We start from the raw sequence: 13,684 nt of genomic DNA, 5'->3' as shown, positions 1-13,684 counted from the left end.
TCATAACCTCAACTAAGTGTCTAAGATAACATGATTCTTCTTAGTGTACCACCAACTGGACTGGAAGACATCATGCTGTGGGGAGTGTGCACAGTCAGCATGTATGTTTGGCAAGTGCTTGTGTACGTCCTCTTAGGTTCTATGCATTAGAAACTAAACACTCTTTATGTCATGTGGACTATAGTGGACCTCTGAAAGTATGATGCAGGCCTCCAGTCAGGCCACAGTGTCCATAAAATGTGCGAGCAACATATCTACACTGTGGAACATTTTTCTTTTCATGTAGGCCAGGGGTGTCAAACTTAAATGACCTGGGGGTCAATGAGCATCTAGTCTGGTCAAGGGGGCGCCAGTCTAAAGATAAAAAACAATTGTTCAGTAGTAGGTGGGCAATATGAGCTGAACATTATAGCACAATATTCCATCCTAATATTGCTATAAAGATATTCCTGATGATATTCCAAAAAAAGTGCTTGTTTGGATATGGAATGATACACAATAAAAAACATCCTTATATTGACACATTTAATCTATTATTAAATCACTCTAAAATTAAGTAAATTACAAAGTTGGCAACTGAAATCAAACCACCAGACAAGCGTATATATGTAATTAAATGTCGACTGTAATACATTTGCTAATGCAATAATTACACCTGAATTTCTTATTATTACTATTCACTAAATATTGCTGTATTATTTAGTATTCTGTGCCTCAGCCACATATGCTGTGTTTGAAGGAAGAGGAGATGTTTACACTGTGATATGATAGTAAGTGTTGGCCCACATATAATTGACATCTCTGATTGTGGCTCACTCAGCTCCTCTTAAGAGGAGACTTCCCGCCTAAATCAGCACCCATGTTTCACCATGTGCATCACAGATTGCGTCCTGTTCCAGTTCCAAAGTAAAAGCACTCTAGCTTTTCAGTTTCCATCAAAACTTTTATTGTGAAATATTTGCAGTGGAAGCCACCAAAGCAACCATGTCCAATTTACGTGTCTTTCCATCTGGTACTGAAATCTCCCACAGAACACAAAGCAAAGGAAGCAGTTTCAGTTAAGTCATAGGCAGTGTCATAATGATAGTGACCTAAATATAACATAATGTCAATCCTGACTTGTTCCAACAAGTTAATCTTAAGCTAATCGTTTTTGACTCACTAATGGTGGTGTCACTCAATTCCTGTGCCTTATCCTTTCACTCAGACAGATTTGTCATTCGCTTACATTTTTCATGTCAATTTTTTTATATACGAGTTCAATGTTGTCTTGCATGACAAATACTGTAATCACAATAGTGTAAACCTGTTGGAAAATTAAGATTTAATGTTGCTTGTGCAGAGTTTATGGCCATAGAAATGTCAACACCTCTGTGAAGGTGACTGCTAAGAGAAGAGAAGAAGGCAGTAATGCAACATTTCAAGCAATTTGAACAACCTGTGAGCCTCTGTGAACTACTTATCATACAGCAATGTACTGTGATATAGTCAAAGATTAAGGAATTCTGAGACAGAATCATTGAATATTGAATGTACACATGAAGATAAATCTCACATCGTGGTTCCAAGTGTTTTAATCTCACCAGCAATAAAGCCTCTGTTAATTATCAAGTGATCATTGCATTTAAAATGACTGCTTGTGTGTTTTGATACAGTAGACAAATGGGGAAATGATGTAGTCTCATAACAGTCCGGAAGAGGGCAGCACTAGTCCAGTATCTGTATAGCAGAATGCTGACAATGTCTGCACAGCATATTGGGAAATCAAACAAAAAACACTTGAATTAAACATTTTACAGTGTCTTCCAGTCAGCATCAACACACTTTAGGAAGTGAACCAATATTTATGGAGCCTCAGATCCATATTTGCTCTGTATTTGCTCTTTTAGTGCTGCTAAAAGTTGCTTAACTGGTTAATGCACTACTACTCTGTATAACATATGGTATTCATACAGTTTTGAAATGGGTTAAAAAAAAGAGGACCCACTTTTTTTAATTTTTTAACAGCATTATAGAGTGAAAAACAGCTAAGAAGATCAAACTGGAATGACTTGGCAAGGTCCATTGCAACATCTTGTTTTCATGTGTTAACTTCACAAAAATCTGTTTTTTTTTCCATAGCATAAAATCCACATGTAAATAACAACAACAATGCAAAGCAGCAATGCTACACAGAGCAAGGACACAAGTTTACATAGCCAGAGTTTGTAGTTATTAAGTTATTAAACACAGGCATCAGACAACTGTCTTGGTTGTGTCGATTGTTACATAATCAGGGGAAAATGAACACACACCAACATTGAAGAACAAAAACTGATGAAAAAAATAAAGCTGGTGGAATTTCATTGTTGTGATTGTTGCACATGTGTCAAGTGGGGGCGTGATCCATGTGGTATATGTGATATAAAGGTCACAATGTTTCAGACCTGTATGAAGGTCCGAATGCCGACATGTCACCACTTTAAGCAACTTGAGCAGCAAAATACAGAAAGATTTCAGCTTAATTACTAAACTTCAGCTTTTCTTTTCGAGAAAATTGCGACTTTATCCTCCACATGAGGGTCGCGGGGTACAAAGTCATGTACTTTTTAAAAGACTGTTTATGTAGTTTCATGTTGGGGAAACTAACATCACTCAAACTCAAAGTTTGGGGAACGGCTAAAACAGTGGAACGTATATAAAATATTGTGTTAGTACTTGGACAAATAAATATTTTAAAAATCCTACACATACTTAATTTCTGTAAATACATGATCATATTTTTGGCTAAATAGCCACAGCTTTGCTTCGTTGATCCAGCTCATTCTCTTGACGTGAGCTCTGTACAAAGCAGAGCTTGGAGGGCAGCACCAGGTGAATACTAAGAAGGCTCAGAGAAAAGCTGCCACTCTCGACCCCTCCTACTTGACTCGTCTGTCCACAAACTGCAAACGAATTGGTTGACCAGGACAAAGCAAGGTTCTGCAGATGGCGGTCACAGTCTTTCCAGCAGGATCTGGTCTCACCTCGAAGCGCTTCAACAGCTTCAAAATAAAAGAGAGAGAGAATATAAGGAGAGGGGAAAAAAAACAAGTACAGTTGTGCTTATAGCAGGATGTTCTATTAGTGTGAGCCATGAGTGTCCAGACAGCTTATTTCCACTCAATGATTACCAGTAACTGTGTGGTTGTTTTTGTCTGGACTGTTGAGACCACATTCAGACAAGTGTTTGGTGGTTCGTGTTATCCCAGTGCCAAGACAAACCACGGAGCAGCAGTTTGCACTCTGCTCTACCTTTTAAAGTTACTATCGGTCAATACTATTCTCAGAATCTAGCTAAAAAAAAAAGAAAAATCAGAGTGATTTCCTGGGAATGAAAAAAGAGGTTCAACTTAACAGTCACTCACTGAGGTACAAAAAAAGAAAAAAATGATGAATGAATAAATAAATAACCAAAAAAAAGTTAAAACAAAAACTAACAAACAAAATAATAATAAAACGTATAAAAACTGTTTTTTCATACGACCTACTTACTTAATTTAATGACACTTGAGCACCGTGACGATCAAACCAGCAGACTTTGAATAAACAGAAACTATAATCACATCTACTGTAGATGTGTTCTTTCTGACCCATGTCTTAGTTTTTCAAAATACAAGCCATGAAACCCTTTGCATTGTTTAACTGATATGGAACTGATTAGCATGTCCTTGGTTATAAGTTTATACTCTTTTAACATAATGTTCTACTGGTGTAAGCCTTAAAAATATTATAAGCACACACAGAAACATTTACTAAATGGTTAATGATTAGGGATGGGACGATACCACTTCTTTTTGTGTCTGATACCGATATCAAAAACTGGATCTACCGATACCAATATTAGTCCAATTCAGTCCAATCAGTAATTTTAGATCATTTATGAACGTACGAAGCCGTTTCAAAGACATGATTCTCCAACTGTGTAATGAATACTGTTCTCCCAAAAAGTAAAATAAACAGCCCAAACATCACTCTGAGCATAGTGAAGCACGTGATATATAGGATTTTCGGATTGTATTGGATTTTACATTTTTATCTGTCCAACATCCGTTCCAGTGACTTTGACCAGCATCGGACCGATTCCCATCCCTATTTATGATACACTGCTTTGTAGTAAAGCAGCTACAAAGACATTATGTTTTTATAAAATTACAAATGTATTTCACTTTCTAATCACTCATTATCTCTTTACAACCTTGAGTAATTGTTAGCAGTCACACTGGCCACAATGAGCTTAAATATGTTCCGTTAATTTAATGTTACTACTATTAAAATACTGTTATTGTCCAGTTATTCATTTACACAATAGCAGACAGACAGAGAGTGACATTAGCGTTAGATTTTCTTACCCTGGACAAGAAGAGATACATCTCAAGTTCAGCCACCCGTCGGCCAATACATGCCCGGACACCGAAACCAAATGGAATTGAAGCGACGGGGTGTTGCTTGTAGTTGTCTCCTCTGAGCCATCGCTCCGGCTGGAATGTGTGAGGGTCAGGGAATATGTTCTCATCATAGGACGTAGCGTAATGGCACAGGTGGAATAGCGTCTGTGAGAGAAGAAAACACACGTTAAACAAAAAGCGCTGTACAACCGTTCATTGGGCTCTTGTTACACAAGGACGGACCAAAACAAAATTTAAATGCAATTAGTTTGTGTTTTACCTCAACTAGTGTTTGTGCAATACATAAACATGATATTAACATTTATTGCGATTAAAGAGTTTTATTTTTATTAAATTATTATTATTTATTACCTTTATTCTGTGTTCAGTTTTTATCTGGAAAGTACTTTTTCCTTAAGCTTGAAACATGCTACATAAAGCTTTTATCGCTATTATTTCTGTTAAAGAAGCCACAGGTCTGAAATATGCATCTGACACATGGTCTCACATCTTTGGGGAAGCTGTATCCTCCGACCACGATTTCCTTTTCAACATTGACACGGGCATTTCCGGGTACGACTGGATACATCCTGGTGACCACAGAACAGAGTGGGAGTCAGAGCAAGTGTACTCTAGTTGTACAGTAAAATCAGATGTTACTTAACGGAACATCTGGGACATCCGTTACCATTTAATTGAGTTTTTGTTTATGTTCAAATAATAATTGACATTCAACCAAAACATTACAACCGCAATGTATTGCTAAGAATTGGACAATCTCTCCCACCGTAGTGTCTCTTTGATGGCGGCCTTGAGGAAAAGCATGCGGCTGACATCATCACTTCTTGGTATCTCATCTCCAGGGCAAACGCTTATCACTTCCTGGTATAACCGTTCTTGGATCTCTGGCCGTTTTGCCAAGTGGTAAAGACACCACGCGAGCGTGTTTGAGGACTGCAACAGAGGAAAGCACACAATGTCGTCACATAAACACACATACAACAGGCAACAGTTCGCCAGTCCATCGCAGGGCCACACATAGAGACAAGCAACCATTCACTCTCACACTCACACCTATCGTCAATTTAGAGTGACCAATTTACCTAATCCCCATTTTGCATGTTTTTGGACAGTGGGAGGAAGCCGGAGACCCCGGAGAAAACCCACGCACACATGGGGAGAACATGCAAACTCCATGCAGTAAGGCCCTTGTTTCCAACCGGGGCTTGGACCCAGGTCTTCTTGCTGCAAAGGCGAGAGCGCTAACCACTACACCAAACTGCACTTGCTGTTGCAATTAAATTTAGCATTTGGCTGGTGTACCCTGCTCTTTCGTCACTAATTGTCAACTCCCTGTCCATTTGTAATAATTAATCAGCATCCAGCTCATTCAAAGTTTAGCAGTGCAGAGAGTTGTGGAGAGAAGTCCTCAACATTGAACAACCTTTCATTTGCAAAAGTCTCACTGCTGCTGCAAATGGATTCGTCGTTCGTGGCAAATTTTATTGGACAAGAGATGCTATCACACCCTAAAACAGCTCTGCATGGCAGGTGTTATCTTTCCTCCTTAGCTTAAAGACCATGGTCGGAAAGCAAAGGTGTTACTGCATCTAGGGCTAGAGCTGTGGCTGCTTGTGGTTAACACACCACTTTTACAGGCAGTTGATGGACAAACAGACTCTCAGCGTGTTGCGGAAGGGTCTCGCCATGTGTTTATTCTCACAGGCATAAGACATTAGCGGCTAATACTTACTCCAAGTCGCCGACTCCCATGCCTCTCAACAGACACAACAGCGCCGCCCTCTCACTTACTCTACTGTACAAACACAGCTCTCAAAGCAATCCTGACCTTGCTGGCATTTTTACACTTTTCTTTTGTAATCTTAAATAGCTCCTAATAAGCGTATGGCACACTAAAAATACATCATTGCCCCATGCAATGTTCCCTCACCCTTCTTTGGAAGGACCAGAATTTTTCACACTTTGGGGGCCGGACATTCAAATAAAATGAAATAAAAATTTCAATTTGGGTTTAATAATTTATGGTCGTTTTGATATTTTAATTTTATTACAAAATTGAAGGCATTCTTTAGAGAATTCTGTCGCTTGTTGTTGGGATTTTGAAAGGTTTTTGATTTTGAAACAAATGATAGGCAAGGACGTGAATATAAGAACAGCATGCAAAACTATAAATGTTAAATGAGTGCGGCAGGTTTGTCCTCATTTTCAAATATACAAACAAAGTAAAACCAACATTGTTCATTGCTTTGTTATTACACTATCTGATTACAGCATTTGAAGGGTGTTTTCCATGAATGAATGAATGAAGTCATCTGGTTATGGTTGTTGTGGTAGTTCCTGTGTGCTGTGTGCTGCTGTCATTGCTGCTGCTTGTCCCTTTCTGGCTATAAGCGGTGCACCGAGAGAGGGGCTCGGATCTAATTCCTCCAACAAGCTCAGAAATCAGGAATCTGACTTACTGCAGGTTGATTGGCTGAGACTAGATTATTATGGGTGAGAACAACGGTGCGGTGTGATATGAACGCTGAGAACTTTGAGAGTGCACTACAGTTGGAAGAAGCAGCAGTTCATCAGTAGAAATATTTTCTTCATAAATTTAATATTATGAAATCTATTGATTGAAAATGTTTGAGCCACTGCAGTGTGATGGGCATTGAAGTCACCTGTCAGGCTATTATATATTTATTTATCACAGCCTATTAGCTTTGATTGAAACCCCCACAAAGCTCAGATTATAACTGAATCCTCAGACCATTAAATCACAGCCGATTGCTGAACCCCAATATATTCTTTCAACAAGCCAATATCCTGACAAATTGTGTGACACAGAGTGAAGATTTGCTGCATCTACTTACTGTGTCGACTCCTCCCAGCAAGACTTCAGTGATACTGCCAATAATCCCTTTGGGCGTCATCTTATCAGAGAGCAGCAGGTGTGTGAGGTAGGCACTGTCCAAGACCTGCTCGGAGTTGGCCTTCTCCTGGATTTCATCAATCTTGCTCTGCACCATATTTCCAGCTGTAGGACACAAGAGAAACATCATAGGAGAACCAGTGAGCTCACAGGTTTTGACCACATGACGGAAGAAAGACACACTTTGAGGGATCATCTACAGACACTAATACGGTTACGGAGAAAGCAGCAGAGGATGGAGTAAAAACTAAATCAAAACAAAGCAACATCAGGAAAACTGGTTCTGTGTCATCTGTATCTTTACTACAGTACTGCACATTGCCCTTGTTCTTGAAAATCTGTACACTCCACTTCTTCTATATTCGATGGGCATTCTCTCTCTCCCTCCCTCTCCAAGATTGTGTTTAACAATCTGGTTAAAAAGTCCACTTCTCTCTCTCTCTCAGGTATGACATGTGGACCAACTGCCTTTCCACTCTTTGATGTCTTCATAGCTCACTTCCTCCTCACTAATCCTCTGCATTTCCTGAGGCACTCGCTCCCCTCCATCTGTCCTTCTCTCCTTCACTTTTTCTTTGCCAATCCTCTTCTCAGATACTTCACTGTACTTCCTCATTTCACCACCAGGTTTGATTGTCTTCTTTCCTCTGTGCAGATGATACACCAAACACATTGTTCCTCACCACTTTAGTTGCACTTTCCCAGTCATCTTCTACCTCCCCTGAACTCTGCTCTACCTTATTCAGCTTCCACCATTTAATCCTTGGCTCTGCCTTCACTTGTGTCCTCTTCTTGGTTTCCAAAGTCATCTTGCAGACTATTATAAAATGCTGCCTTGCCACGTTCCTTCATATTACATGTTAAGCATAGTATATAATCTACCTGTGAGCACCTTCCTCCACTCTTCAGCCTATGATTCACCGCAGTCATTTCCATCCTTTTGGCAAAATCCACGACCATCTGTCCTTCCCCGTTCCTCTTCTTGACCTCATACTTACCCAACACCTCTTCATTACCTCTGTTCCCTTGACCAACATGCCCATTAAAGTCTGCTCCAATCACCACTTTCTCTCCACTGTGAACACTCTCAACCACTTCATCCAACTTACTCCAGAACTCCTCCTTCTCTTCTAACTGACAACCAACTTGTGGGGAATGGCCACTGAAAACATTCAACATCACACCAGAAAAACTCTTAACATTCTCTTCCTACATGATTACCCCTACTCCATTTCACTATTTGGGCAAAGATTTTATGCTGGATGTCTTTCCTGACGCCCGTTTATCCAGGCTTTGCACGGGCATCAATAGTGTTCCACCATGTTTGAGATACATTTTTGCTATTTGAACAAGCACACAATGCAGAATACAAGAAATTGTCAATCAAACAGATATTGGGATACATTAAATACTAGTTGGCTTCAAACATGCAACACTGGGATTTGTTAGAGGAAATTAATGTTGCTTACCAAATTCAAAGAGGTAATTGTTGTGTGTTATAAAGTCTTTCCAAGGACGTGCATAAGGCCAAAGAAACATGGGGATGATGATAACAGATTGAGAGAGACGAAATGTTTCTCCCACAGAGGTGATGAACTTTTGGGTTTCCTCAGGTATAACACTGCTCAAGCAGCCCAGGCGTTTCTCAAACAACACTGAAGAGATGGCTAAAAAAAGAGAGAGAAAAAAGACAGTTATTTTAACGTCAAACCATCATATTAAAAATATTTGGACATGAGCAGGTCGAGCAACTTTCAGTTTTTTGTTTATATTTCCATGTGGAGCTAAATGTATGCACTGAAGTTCATTGAGATAGCAAAGCTCTTGTCAGCTCTACAAATGGAGCCATTTTGGATCCCCATATTCTACAACAGCCCATAATGGATAAGCTAAATATCTTTTGAGATTTGATGCTGACCAGTCAGGCTGTTTCCTTGTTCAAAACATTTCAACAAAATCAACTGGTTGTACTTTCATATTTCCATACGTAAATTAGCAAGCGACACTTGGGGACTGACTTTGGTTAAAGGTCATATAATTTGCCTAAAACCTGCCTACGTGATCACAGCAGGATCAACCCCAGGCCAAGAGAGTCAGCAGTCATTGCTCTACAAATTGCTCTGCTGCACCTGCAGAAAGAGGTGAGCTAAATAATTTGTGACGAGGCAGAGAGGCAGCTGTAAGATCTGCACTTACCTCACAGCACAGAGATTGAAGTAACACATAGAGGTGCTACAAAAGTGATCAATCAAAGCTGCAACTAACGAATATTTTCATAATTGAGAAATCTGTCTATTATTTTCAAAATTAATCAAGTAATCGTTTGGTCCATAAAATATCAAAAACGTTAAAAAATGTTGATCAGTGCTTGACACACCTGGAAATGATGATGTTCTCAAATGTCTTGTTTAGTCCATAAACCAAAATGATTAACTTTTTTTCTCTTTGTTATATGGAGCAAAGAAATGAAGAAAATATTCACATTTAAGAAGCTAGAACAATCAGAAATTCTTGTTTTAATAGTAAAAAAAAGCTTCAAACCGATTAATCGATTATCAAAATAGCTGACGATTTAGTAATCGATTAATAATCAATTAATCGAGTAATTGTTTCAGCTCTAAAATCAATACAGTGAAATATTGTGATATTATATCGCTTTTGAGAAACCAAGTATCGACATTTACAAATAAACATATCGACAATAAACCTTATGCAAATAGTCAGTATTTTTCCAATATTGGAATAATATCGTATTGTGACTTAAATATTGTGATAATCGTATCGTGGTGTCCCTGGTGATAATTTAAAAAAAGAAAATAATGGCAACAACACTCCTGACTATAATTTTAGTATGTGAAATTGTGGCTGGGTTATGGTAACGCTGTGACATTCTTTGCAGCTAGTGTTTTACCTTTTTGTTGGAATTTACATTTCATTTTTGACAACATCAAATGATTCTTGTGAATGTTAACAGAAATGAAAATACTGCAGAAACCATTCACATTCAAACTGTGAGGGAGGTCCACACTGCGGCATCTGTTGCTGCAAATACTGCAAAATTATCATGTGTTTATTCTCTGCTGACCTTCAAAAGCAAATCTGTAGAGTTCTTCAGCCATGTCATTGACCATCACTCCCTGGCCATTGGGTTCCCTCATCCCGTCCATTTTGTTGAGGTAGTCTGTTATCACGTCATTCAGTCTGTCAGTGTAGGAGGTAACATATTTGGGCTTCATGAGCCTTGGGTTCAGGTTACTGCGTATTTCCTGCCACTTGAACCCAAACCTAAAAAAAAAAATGCGATTAATGACAAGAAATTAGCTTTCTTTTCCAGTTTGGGTCAGATCTAACCATTTACACACAGAATCAATGAACATGCAATGTTTTAATGACTTCCCCCTCAAATATAATCAACACTAAGTAATCACTGTGCTGTTTGGTGCTGAGGAGGTCATGTGTGCAGCAAACGTGTGCACCTGAAAGAGCAGCTGGGATGGACTGAAAAAGTAAAGATGCATGCGCAGGAAACCATGTTCAACAAAGCTGAGGGAAAGTCAGGTTATTAGTTTCTGATTTTGCACATCATTAATCACTTACATTTTGGCTGTTTTTAAGATACACACTTACACACATTTACATATTCTCGGCAAAAGTCTTAGGTCACCACCAGCTTTGTTGTTTTTATGTCCATGAAATTCTGTGATCTTTGGCGTTTGCTCTTATGTAATCAGCGGATATTTTATGACATGAAATAGTAGGACAAACACAGGGTTTTTTTTACATTAATTCAGTCAGACAACTCACTATTTGAATGTTTATTTGCAAGTGGTTTAGTTGTGGCATCTCGGGTCAGACTTAATCACTTCCCATAAACATGTTTACGGCAACATACAGTGTCCAGTTAACTTCTACATGTTTTTGAAATGTGGGAGGAAGTCGGAGTACCCGGAGAAAACCCGGACCTTTTCCATGCAGAAAGGTACTTGTTTCGACCGGGTCATGAACCTGTGTCTTTTAGCTGCAAGGCAATAGTACTAACCACTACGCCACCAATGTGGCCCCTACTTGCAATATCTGCAAGGTAAATGTTATGAAGGGCGGTGGTAACACAGCAAAATACAACGCTGTGAACTTAATCAAGCACCTCCAAAAGCATCATGCTTAAGAGCACGCCGAGTTTGTGAGAAAAATAAAAGGAGACAAGAAGACGAAGCAGCTGACTTTAGCAGATTCATTGCAACGAAGGGGAAAACTGCTCGTTTTTTATGAGAAAGAACCTGCCATTGATGTTTCAGTGAACAAGTTTGATTTATCTTTATTATTATGCATGTTTGGGGGCCACACAGTGGTATAGTGGTTAGCACTCTCGCCTTGCAGTGAGAAGACCCGGGTTCGAGCCCCGGTTGGAACAATGACCTTTCTGCATGGAGTTTGCGTGTTCTCCGCGCGGTAGATAATGTGTGTTTGACTTAGTTAAGCTACTTATTAATAATAATGTTCAGCTGTTAAATTTAATGTTGGATTTTGAGTTCTGTTTTTACACTGTTTACGCTGTTCCAAGTTACTGCTGGTGCACGATAATTTATTATTTCAATAAATAACAATTCAACAATAACAGATGTTAACTCACTCTGACAGGGGTCCATAGGCCTGGTTGCTGTCCTCCCTGTGCCTCCTCCAGTGAAACATGTTCGTCCGCACTGGGTATTTCCCCTCCTGCCTCATAACCTGTTGTATCAGGTCAGCATCGGCCACGTTCACCACAACCAAAGGGCCGTACTTTGATTTCCATATTGGGCCATAGATCTTCTTGTGCTCAATCTTTAAATAAATAATATTAGTTGACAGGTTATCACAAGTCATATGTGCTTGAGGGGTGAAAAATAATCAACACACTTAACAAAAATGGCTAAAGTTATTGCACAATCTGAATGGGCAATTAATGATGATTTGTTTGTGACAATAAATGAATTTAACTTGACTATGTTACTCGCTTAAATGCTGTACTGTGTACTGTGATAACTGGCTGAATTAGAAGTCATTGGATTAAAACATGTGGACTATTCTTATTACTACCCATGTAGTATTACTATTATATGGACACGTACAAACCAAGGTTATTATAGTTAACGAAAACAAAAACAAAAATGAAAACTAACAAAAAAACATTTATGTTAACGAAATAAAAATAAAAACTAGTTATTACAAATGATAACTAACTGAAAACTGAATTGTGTGTTTACAAAACTAACTAAAACAATCTAAAATTGTAGTGAGTTTAGTTTAGTTTAGTTTAGCTTAGTTTTTGACTTTGTAAATTTATTTCATACATAAACCTTTTGGGTTCATATAAAGTGTATTTATTTCTTCTCTACCGGCAATATTGAAAGGTTGTATTTTTATTCATAATAAAGATGTTTTCAATTTGTTTCTGTTCTCAGTGTGGCACATAAGGCTACACAAGTTAAACATAACATTCAGTTATGTTCAAGTGTGTCTTTAGTCTGTTGGCCAGTTTATTTGTACCTGGTACACTAACTGCGTCCAACCTCAGCAGTATTAAGCACATATTATTGCACTTCAGTCTACTTTGCGGTGGACTGTTACGTTTGATTCAGGGATGGTTGTTTATCCGTCCTAATAAATAGAAGTTGGTGATGTCTGTCCTTTACATTAAAATACTAATTCAATGAGATAAGCTGGTGCAATAGAGAATTCAAAATGAACACATTGACTACTTACTTGCATTAAGTGCGTTTTGTCCATATAACCCTTCAAAAACATCCAGTTGAAATTCGTCATTAAACTCGGTCCGTGTAATTCGTCCATATGTTTCACTCCGTTATGAACCTCCGTCGGGTTGGCGGAGTGTTTGTTGCTGCAGGCGCTGGTGCTGGTGTTGGTGCCGGCCACGGTTGCGTTGGTGGAAACATACCGGCGGTGGAGGTGGTTTTCCTGACAAGTAACCGGCTTGAGTCCCGCGGTCGCCCTGTCAATCCCTTCATGTAGTTGTTGTCGGTTGAGTCGCAAAGCGAAGTCGAGCAGACGTTTTCTCAACATGGTGCTGGTGGTGACGACGTGTATAGTGCGGAGCGGCCCTTTTTATAATGCAGTGAATATTGACACAACCATTCAACTTGTTGTTCCCACCCCGGAGCTGTAACGTAGGCTCGCTACTGCGCACAAGGGAAGCAATATAATTATTTACAGACGAGTGACAGTAAATGCAACACTTAACGGTTTTACCACAGGTGAGAATCATAGGGTTACTTCACGATACTATACTAAAGAAGACAAAATGTCTGTGAGTTTTCCATTTGTTGTCCTTTGTGAACACATAGAA

The 13,684-nt window shown here is 39.0% G+C and overlaps 1 protein-coding gene across 1 annotated transcript; it reads right to left on the bottom strand.

The window, feature by feature from the left end:
* Positions 1 to 1,558: 1,558 nt before the first annotated feature.
* Positions 1,559 to 13,454, bottom strand: si:dkey-91i10.3 (cytochrome P450). The gene is made up of 9 exons (XM_044049951.1): positions 13,084 to 13,454; positions 11,972 to 12,162; positions 10,427 to 10,626; positions 8,811 to 9,008; positions 7,283 to 7,446; positions 5,194 to 5,360; positions 4,915 to 4,996; positions 4,371 to 4,571; positions 1,559 to 3,023 (listed from the first exon to the last, which is right to left on the bottom strand). The coding sequence occupies exons 1-9, from the start codon at positions 13,399 to 13,401 to the stop codon at positions 2,901 to 2,903; spliced, it is 1,644 nt and encodes a 547-aa protein (XP_043905886.1). The 5' UTR covers positions 13,402 to 13,454; the 3' UTR covers positions 1,559 to 2,900.
* Positions 13,455 to 13,684: the final 230 nt, after the last annotated feature.

Source organism: Solea senegalensis, linkage group LG2 (assembly GCF_019176455.1).
Source record: "Solea senegalensis isolate Sse05_10M linkage group LG2, IFAPA_SoseM_1, whole genome shotgun sequence".
NCBI lineage: Eukaryota > Metazoa > Chordata > Actinopteri > Pleuronectiformes > Soleidae > Solea > Solea senegalensis.
The sequence above is the reverse complement of the archived record's forward strand: the minus strand, read 5'-3'. Positions and strand labels throughout refer to the sequence as shown.